The sequence below is a fragment of the Nicotiana sylvestris genome, chromosome 2 (genome assembly GCF_000393655.2).
Source record: "Nicotiana sylvestris chromosome 2, ASM39365v2, whole genome shotgun sequence".
Classification (NCBI taxonomy): domain Eukaryota; kingdom Viridiplantae; phylum Streptophyta; class Magnoliopsida; order Solanales; family Solanaceae; genus Nicotiana; species Nicotiana sylvestris.
In genome coordinates, this window is record NC_091058.1 from 93,291,126 (window position 1) to 93,301,768 (window position 10,643).

General features: G+C 35.6%; 1 protein-coding gene across 1 annotated transcript; it reads left to right on the top strand.

The window, feature by feature from the left end:
- Positions 1–404: 404 nt before the first annotated feature.
- Positions 405–1,742, top strand: LOC138885248 (uncharacterized). Its single transcript, XM_070166172.1, has 2 exons — positions 405–869; positions 1,614–1,742. Exons 1-2 carry the CDS (start codon positions 405–407, stop codon positions 1,740–1,742), a joined length of 594 nt encoding a protein of 197 aa, XP_070022273.1.
- The last annotated feature ends 8,901 nt before the right edge of the window (positions 1,743–10,643 follow it).

Here is a 10,643-nt window from a genome sequence, read left to right on the forward strand (position 1 = left end):
GACGCCTCAACTATATATGTCGCTTCATAGCACAATCCACAGTCATATGTGAACCCATCTTCAAGATGCTGAAGAAGGATGCCGAAACAAGCTGGACAGAGGATTGTCAGAAAGCTTTTGACAAGATTAATGAGTACATGTCCACACCACCCATTCTGGTCTCGCCAGAACCAGGATGACCTTTGCTACTCTATCTATCTGTGTTGGATGGAGCCTTCGGATGTGTTTTGGGACAACATGACGAGACATGAAGAAAGGAGCAAGCCATATATTACTTGAGTAAGAAGTTCACACCTTATGAAGCATGGTACTCTCTGCTTAAATGCACTTGTTGTGCTCTGACTTGGGCAGCTCAAAAATTGAGGCACTACTTCTGTGCCTACACTACATACCCCATATCCAAGATGGACCCTCTAAAGTACATATTCCAGAAACCCATGCCGACTGGAAAGTTGGCCAAGTGGTTGATACTGTTAAGTGAGTTCGATATCGTCTACGTAACTCAAACGGTGGTCAAAGGGCAAGCATTGGCAGATCACCTCGTTGAAAATCCGATGGGAGAAGCATACAAACTTTTGAAGACATATTTTCATGATAAAGAAGTATTATTTATAGGAGAAGACATTATCGAAGCATACGACGGTTGGAGGATGTTCTTTGATGGAGCTACGAATTTCAGAGGAGTGGGCATTGGAGCAGTTTTGGTATCAGAAACAGGTCAACATTATCTAGTATCTGCTAAACTCAGATTTCTCTGCACCAACAACATGGCTGAGTATGAAGCTTGCATACTAGGTCTCAACGTGGCAATCGACATGAACATTCAAGAGCTGTTGGTGATCGGTAATTTAGATTTACTCGTGCATCAGGTATAAGGAGAGTGGACTACTAAGAATTCCAAGATATTTCCATACCTGCACCATGTGTAGGAATTGAGAAAGATGTTCAGAAGATAGAATTCCGACATGTGCCCAGAATTCAGAATGAGTTTGCCGATGCATTGGCCACCTTGTCATGTATGATAAAACTTCCAAATAAGAATTATATTGATCTCATTCCGGTGAGGATCTATAATCAGCCGGCATATTGTTCTTGTGTTGAAGAAGAAACAGATGGAAAGCCTTGGTTCCATGACATCAAGGAATATTTGTCAAAGGGAGAATATCCGGAGCATGCAAACCACACTCAGAAGCGCACACTCCGGAGATTGTCCAATCACTTCTTCCACAGCGGAGGAAACTTGTATAGGAGAACTCCTGATTTGGGTTTGCTAAGATGTGTCGACACAAAGGAAGCTTCTAAGCTACTTGATGATGTACATGCTGGGACTTGTGGCCCGCACATGAATGGTTTTATCTTGGCTAAGAAGATACCTAGGGACGGTTACTTTTGGATGACCATGGAGACAGAATGCATCTTGTATGTTCGCAAATGTTTTCAATGCCAGGTGCATGCCGACATGATAAAAGTGCCGCCAAACGAGCTCAATGCAACAAGCTCACCTTGGCCATTCGCCGCTTGGGGAATGGATGCTTTTGGTCCGATTGAGCCCACTGCTTCAATTGGACACATGTTTATTCTGGTAGCCATTGATAACTTCACAAAATGGGTAGAGGGAGCGTCCTACAAAGCTGTATCCAAGAAAGTCATCGCAGATTTTGTCAAAGATCGAATTGTTTGTCGATTCGGTGTTCCCGAATCCATTGTCACTGATAATGCCGCCAATCTCAACAGTGATCTAATTAAAGCTATGTGTGAAACTTTCAAAATCAAGCACAAGAATTCCACAGCCTACAGACCTCAAATGAATAGAGCTGTAGAAGCCGCCAACAAAAACATCAAGAAGATACTAAGGAAAATAGTAGAGAACCACAAACAATGGCATGATAAGCTACCTTTTGCTTTATTGGGATACCGCACTACAGTTCGCACATCAACTGGGGTAACTCCCTACATGCTGGTTTATGGTATCGAGGTCGTCATCCCAGCCGAGGTAGAGATTATTTCTTTAAGAGTCATACGAGAAGTTTAACTCAGTAATGTAGAGTGGATAAGAAGCCGCTATGAATAATTGGCCCTTATAGATAGAAAGAGGATAACCGCAGTGTGTCACGGCCAACTTTATCAGAACAGAATGTCCAAAGCTTTCAACAAAAGGGTCAAACCGAGGCAGTTTGCACCAGGTCAGTTGGTGCTGAAGAAGATCTTCCCACATCAAGATGAAGCCAAAGGGAGATTCTCTCCTAACTGGCAAGGTCCGTACATGGTTCACAGGGTGCTGACAGGGGGAGCACTCATACTTGCTTAAATGGATGGAGAAATCTGGCCAAAACCAACCAATTCAGACGTAGTCAAGAGATACTATGCTTAGATTATTTACATTTCCTCATCTGATGTAATTGAACTACGCTTGACCTGATTCCCATTTAAGAGGGGATATGTAGGCAGCCTTATGGGTTAGTTCATATCATAATAAAAATTTTATTTCACACAAGATCAGAAACTGGGGCAGAATTTTGAAGAGGGTTCTCAAAATTCCGGAGCAAGTCCAGCCAATGCCAACATGTGTCAGACGGTCAGTAATCAGTTAAGAAATTGGGCCAGAATTTTGAGAAGGATTCTCAATATTTCGAAGAAGGTTCAGCAAGATCCATTATCCGCAAACAGCCGAAGGTTCATCTACTAAACTGCGGCAGAATTTTGAGGAGGGTCCTCAAAATTCCGACATAAGAGAGCTGTAATGCCTTTGAGATGTGTTACAGTCACTAGTTTATCTAAATGTATCAATATATTTTTGAAATAACTCTATTTTATCAACAATTGCATATTTTTCAAAAACTCTATTTCCATAACAGGTAGGTGTTACCCAGGGGAACTCGAAAGGGCTTTCAGGATGGAGCAAAGCAAGGCCAGCGAACCGAAGCACGAACCAACTTCCCCACACAAAACTTATAATTTTTCTTTGAATGTAGGAACATTTAGCATAACGATAGCACTCACAAACATATATAGACAAAGCAAATTCACTATCCATCCGGCCATCAGACCTTGAATATATCTCCAGCTAAGACATACACTACTCTTATTTTCTACTCGCTCTTTGCATGGGACTAATCCCTGTCCCCCATATCTGCATGAGGCTAATCCTTGCCTCCATATCTACATAAGGCTAATACTTGCCTCCATACTTGCATGAGGCTAATCCTTGCCTCCCTACCTGCATGAGGCTAATCTTTGCCTCTATATTTGCATGAGGCTAATCCTTGCCTCCATATTTTAAAATAGTCATTTAGCATTTTGGCATAAATATCCATCCTTAATGTAATGAAATGGTTTAAAATAGTCATTTAACATTTTAAAAATATAAAAGATTATTTTATGCATCAACAACGTAATTATGCATTGATAGGGCTAGTATTGAAAATATATACAAATTGGCTTTAAAAAATATAAATGCAATTATAAAAAATAAGCTAAAAATATTTATGCAATATTTTGGCATAAATATAGAATTTAGATGACCAAATCACCACAAAAATAATTTGAAGGATAATTATTGGAAATTTTTTGAGTAAAAGGGGGAGAAATAAATCAATTTGAAGCCTTTATAAATTATAGAAAAATTATAAAAAATGTGTATGCATGCTTATATATGCATATATGCTATTTTGAAAGTATATATATGTATTAAATATATATAGGAAAAAATTGGGTATCAACAACGAGTCCCCGCAAACTTTGACCTCGGTCATTTATCTTCTCATTCCGTGCAAAGCTTCGCCCAGACTCGCTGCCTCTACGGTCTCCGTTGTATGGTTGATATTGATCTCTATTCGTCCTTGGTTCTCGGTCGATATCCCTCTTGATTTTGTTAGGATAAACGGACCCAGAAGGAGTCCCCAGTTGGTCATCCTTGACCCTGACTTCAACTGATACCGATTATGTACATAAGCCCAAGTGACAGCTGGATACTAGATCAAATTTTGCTTCAATTGCTGTGAAGCTATGGAACTCCAGACGTTGAGGCCTTGAGTGAAAGCTTGAACAACCCAATCGTCAGTGACCGGTGGCAAATCCATTCATTCCGTTTGGAATCGAGATACGAATTCCCTTAGAATCTCGTTTTCTTTTTGCTTATCTTGAAAATGTCCGACTTTCTTGTTGCAACCTCAATGGCTCCGATGTGCACCTTTACAAAAGAATCTGCAAGCATAGCAAACAAATCAATAGAATTAGGCGGTAAATGATGATACCATATCATGGCATCTTTTGATAGAGTTTCTCCGAATTTCTTTAGCAATACGGATTCAATTCGTCATCTTCCAAGTCATTTCCTTTGATGGCGCATGTATACGAGGTAAAGTGTTCATTTGGATCAGTCGTCCCGTTATACTTCGGAATCTTGGGCCTATGGAACTTTTTGGGAATTGGCTTCGGAGCCGCACTTGGGTGGAAAGATTTTTGTACGAACTTTTTAGAATATAGTCCTTTTAATATTGGTGGTTTCCCCCGGGATTTGGTCGACTATGGAGTTATAGGTTTCCACCTTCTTGTCATTTTCTTTGACTTATTTTTCCCCGTCTCGATTCGCTTCGTCAACTCTTCGATTATTTTTATCACAGCGGGATTGGTCTCTGATTCCTTCTCATTCGATTTTCTCGAAATCGATTCGACCCTGTGCACAACCTCTTGGGACGGCTCGAGGTCGACCCTGCTTGGCGTGTGGTTCTGGTTTTGGAGCTAAGTTATTGCTTCCTGCTGGGCCTGCAACATTTCGAAGATTACCCACTGGCTAATTCTGCCATCTTCACCACCATGTGCATTCTGAGTGGATGATCTGGTACCCCCACGAACGCTGCTTTCAAGATCGATGGCCACATTTCCATTGATAGTTATATGTGAGCTGACGTCGATTAGATCTACAGCCGGAACTCCATCGAGGCGAGTAGGGGGTGCAACATTTTCTGGTGCAATGTTCTCATTCTCGTCGTGGTGGCTAAGATCATTGTCAATGTGTTGAGGTGCTGATTGAGAGTTTGACATCTTCTAATCCTGAAATCAAAGACACTTCAAAGAACAAGCGTAAAATAATGTGTGTTACGAAAATTTGTACTAGGCAATCACTATTATCCTTAGCCTCACGGTGGGCGCCAAACTGTTTACCCTAAAAATGGATAATAATTGAATTTATACTGTGGTTTTAAGGACACGTGATTTACTTAGCACAAATTGATAGAAAACGTAAATTGGAAATGAAATTAACTGCGAATATGAATAAAGCAAACCAAATAAAATGTATAGCTTTAATCCTTGAGACAGACTGCCCTCTAATCAAATGAATATTCTGCCAGAAAGTAAGAACACAGTGACAAAGTATTGAGAGCTTAAGAAAGACAACAACAACAACAACAACAACAACAACAACAACAACAACATCCAAGTATAATCCCACAAGTGGGGTCTGAGGAGGGTAATATGTACGCAGACCTTACCCCTACCCCGAGGGGCAGAGAGGCTGTTTCCAGGAGACCCTCGGCTCAAGAGAGCAACAAGATACAATATATTAGTACTATCAATAGGCTCATAATAAAACATATAATACATAACATAAAATAAAAATAACAACAATATAAGAAATATAGGAAATACGAAAATGATGGAGAAAGAGAGAATGTATATTGCTTTTGTGACGTGAATGTGATGATCACAAAATGATTAGAACCCCCTTTATATAGTAGGGAAATTCTACTTAAGGTACAACTCTAAATACGGAAGGAAATCTCATGATTGGCTAAACAACCGGTCTTGACTTGATACATGCCGAGATTCTCGCCACGATCATTGGCCGATCACGGATAGCTCGATTTTTTGTTATTTGACTTTGCAGTCTTCCTTCGATCTCCATGTTATTCGGTCTCGATCTTGGTTGACCTCGATCTTAATCGACCTCGAGGTCTCGAGCTTAATCGGTCTCAGGGCCTCGACAACTTAACCCCGCGCTATAGTTTGATATAAATCGAAACCAAACCTTGACCTATCACGCTCCAGTCTCGATCAGTCGAACAAAAAAAACAAGCTCGGTTTTGACGGTATACAATCTGTCTGTTTGAAAAAGGAAAAAACTAAAACAAATACTAGTATAGTTGAAGAATTTCAATTTGGCACACGTTACCTGTAAAACGAATGGATATTCAGCAACAAATTGACCCTTCAATTCTCCAAAATAATTGTTTATAGTGGAACAATAGTTGCTGATAATGGTGCTAGAAAACAAAAGTTTTCACTAGTGAGGGTAATGGTCATTTCTCCGAAGACTCTGAACTAGTAATAGGAGTAACAGTAAGGATAATACATAGATATTTTAATAATTTTTCTCCATATATATATATATATATATATATATATATATATTTGACATACTATACATTTGATTTGTAAAGGAAGTAAAAAAGTTCTAAAATTCTATGTAGAGTTTGCAAAAAATATCTTGCAAAAATGGCTTGGGCTTAGCAACCAATTTCGACTAGTAGAAGTCTCTATATCTTCAAGCCAAATTAAATATGTCTTTCTTCCAGAGGGTCAATTTGTTTTGACTATCAAACTTCTAGACGTATTCTTTCTTAATAATTTCCTCGTGTTTTATATATTCTCTCTTCATTGGAGTGCTTGACTTTCTTCTTTTTTGCCTTCTCTAGTAGTTTTCTTTGAAAGTTATCTTTGACTCGTAGTTTGACCATAATATGTCAATTTAATACCTTTGATTTTCCAGGGAATTTCGGAACACCTTCCTCTAATTTCTTGTTTTACGTATTCTTCCCTAATATAAATAGTAATCTTTTTTGGCCTAAAACAAATATCATAACTCAATAATTAGCTCTCTCATAAACATAAACAAAAGCAGATATAGAGAGATGGATTTGGTTCAAAGCATATTTAGTGGTGGCTTAATTAAGAGACAGTGGAGAAGAAGAAGATACCAACGTCTACATGGTACAGGAAGGAAGAACATGAAGGTCACTAAGTTTGGTAAAGCAAATGGAAATAGCAAAAGAATATGGAGAATTAAAGCAATTCCAAAGTTGAAATTGAAGATTCTTTCACCATTGAAGTTATGGAACAAGTTCAAGAATGCTTACATGAACATGATGATTAAGTTGGCTGGAAATGTAAACTCATTGAACAATGGGAATGTGTTTGGTGCGAAAAGAATTCCAAAGGCAAGAGAAGCTAAATTGGGTTATACAAATACTGAGTTTGAGAATAGACTTATATATGAGATTTACAAGTCAATGGTCCCTTCCATGGAACTGTATCCAAATCTATAGCGACGCTGTGTTTCTTATTTCTTCTAATGATCAGCCTCTAGTTTAAAGATTGCTAGGGGTTTGATTATATATATATATATATATATATATGCATTCATTTTTTCGTTTATTTTGTAACAAAAGCTTGTCTGTGCAACCAGACATAGCTTGAATATTCTTTGTGTTTAACTCTTGAATCATGATATGATCAAAAAGTTAATATTGTTTGTTTACTTTTTGTTTTTGTGTAACAAGTTATCCTGAAGTTAGTTAATTCTTTGTAAATGTATACATATTATCATTATTGAGGTTACCTGAAGCTTCAGGTACATGAGGACCAAATTTGATATTTTAATATCAAAAGTTTAAGAAACTACAAAATCATATGTATTTGATATTTCAGATCAAAGATATAGATTAAGGTAAAGACCAAATTTTTAGTTGGAGAGAAATAACAGGAATTAATGTGATTTGACCAATTGTTATGTAGTAGAAGAAATCAAATTCTCTTACATGAATCCAACTAGTAAAATTAAGGAATTTTTATATTCTTATACACTATATTACCCTCCCTAATCAAATTTTACTATAATTATATTTTATATACTCAATTACTACCATTTATGTACATTTTAAGGGAATTAATGATAATAATTAGTGTCCTAAAATTACTCTAACATATATTCCACTCCCCCACGTTTCTCTCTCCACATCCTACCCCCTCCCCCACGTATCTTGCACAAGAGAGCAGTAATTCCACCATTGACAACCATTAAAAAGCTTTGAATTCGAATTTGGGTTTTCAAAAAATATTGTTTGTTTGAATTAGATGTTGTTGCAAAGAATTGAGAATTCTTTTTACGTCTCTCTCTATCTCTCAATCCCAAACTTTAGTAATGTAAAGCAAAGAAAAAGAGAACAACAATTCCACCATTGATAGCCATTAAAAAATTTGAAGCTTTGAATTCAAATTTGGGTTTTCAAAAATCATTATTTGTTTGGATTGGGTGTTGTTGCAAATAATTGGGAATATGGTTTGGAGTTTATATCTCAATTTTGAGGGGTTTTGGTGAAGATTAGATTTGGTTTTGGCTGAATTTCAGATTGAAACTCGAAGAAGAAGAAGAAGAAGACATGACATACATTATACTGCAGAAATTGTAGTAAAATTGTAGAAAAATTGTATTCTGTTGTTTATATATTTATTGTATGAAAGTTGAATAATATTGTATAAAAATTATATTTAAGTTGTATGATATTGTAGTTATATATAACTGAGTAGAAATAATGTATAAAAATTGTAGATAAGTTGTAGATAAATTGTATAATATATAATTAGTTGTATGAAATTTGTTTTTACTATGTATAAATCATATACAAAATATACAAAAGATATATTGTATAAAATTTGTATTTAAGTTGTAAGTTATTGTAGTTGTATTTAATTGGGTAGAAATAATGTGTGAATGTTGTAGATAAATTGTATAATATATAATTAGTTGTATGCAATTTGTTTTAACTATGTATAAATCAGATACAAAATATACAAAAGACATATTGTATAAAAAAAATTATTTATGTTGTATGATATTGTAGTTGTATTAGCCTCAGCTAAATCTATTATCTTTTGGACACCTTCTTATGGCGTTTCAGAAAGGAAAAAAAACAAAGAAATGTTGACTAATTATTAGCTAGGATTAGGAATCATGGAAAGGGGTCCTTTCATCATATTCATCATTCTTTTCAATCTTCCGTGTCCTTCTTTTTCACTTCCTTTGTGTAGTGATTTATGTAAGTTTCAGCATTTGCACTGTTCCATTACAAGTTTTGTCTTGAAAAACTTCTTATTTGCAGTTATCTATTCCAATAACTTCATGTGTTTACAGGGGCTCCTCTTCAGCAAAAGTCTCCTCTAACATTTTGTCCTTATAATGGAACTTCATGCTGCAATTCCACTGATGATAAACAACTTCAGGCCCAGTTCAATGCTATGAAAATTTCTGTTCGTGGATGTGCTTCTCTTGTAAAATCTGTCCTCTGTGCGGTAAGAGGATAAACTTTGTAATTCCTATAATTATTTTACAATATGAAGTTGTAACTGTATGAGGTTTAAATCCACCATTTTTGAATAAAGAACCTATATTATCACAACAATTAGTCCACACTAATATTAACTTTCTAATAAGAGAAAGTTAATATTGATAATGATTTTCCGTGTTGAACTTTGAATATTTTCTAAGTGCATACGAATGGCATCAATGCAATAAAATGGCAAAAAGAAAAATGGGTAACAGATCTGGTGCAGTGCGGTGATTGAGGAGATGTTTTTGAATGAGGAAATGAGTGATGACTGATGAGTCCTAAACTAAAGAAACAACTTTATTGTTAGTAGCAGAAAAAAATCTTTCTTAGTGGAGATGGAGGCTCAAGATCAACGTAACTGGGAAGATCCAGAGAGTGTGGCTATTTTAAATGTGATGTCCGAAAGAGAAGATGAGAAAAAAAAAAGGAAAAGGGTGTAAGTACATCCTTTATCGAAGACACAAATAATGGATTACGAGCCTTTTAAGGTGGATTGTACATATTTTGTAAACAAAATTTATTTATGCCGGATAATTAGCTAAACATAGACATTAAGGGTAATAAAGTTTCCAATAGTGTATAGCTATGAAAAAAATCATAAAATTAAACTTGGAGACTTTAGTTTCAGAATCTCGATTGGGTAATAATCAGGCCTTAGCTTAACTTTTTGACCGAGTACGAGCCCATTTGGCTAAGCTGCCAAAACTGCTTATTTTGAAAAATATTTTTTTTTTTCAAAAGTACCTTTTCTTAAAGTATTTTAAAAAAAAGTTTATGTTTGGTCAATTCATTTAAGAAGTACTTTTTGTAACATTTGGTAAACAAATTGTGTTTGACCAATTATTCTAAAAAGTGCTTTTGAGTGTCAAAATATCAAAAATCAAGGTCTTATAATTATTTTAAAGAGAAAAATGAACTTAAATATTTAACATAAGAGACTTTTATTTTTTTTATTTTATTTAGTTAAAATATGAAACATAAAGTAAATGTACATATTAAAGATTTAAATCAATATAACATATATAATTATACCAAAGCATATAATATTATCTAGTATAATTACTTATTGTCATTATTTAGTATGAATTAGAAGTCTATTCCACAAATTACTATATATTGATAATCCACCATGAAGTGATAAACAAAGTCACTCACATATGATCATATTTCTCATCAATTTCATCTCTAATTCTATCACACAACGCCTCCATATTAGTAGAAGACTTGCCTAGCATTTCTAAAGGAATACTAGAAGGC

Coding starts and splice junctions, on each gene's coding strand:
- LOC138885248 (XM_070166172.1), top strand. CDS start 405: ATGGACCCTCTAAAGTACATATTCCAGAAACCCATGCCGACTGGAAAG. Junction 870..1,613: donor TAGATTTACTCGTGCATCAG/GTATAAGGAGAG, acceptor CAAAATGGGTAG/AGGGAGCGTCCTACAAAGCT.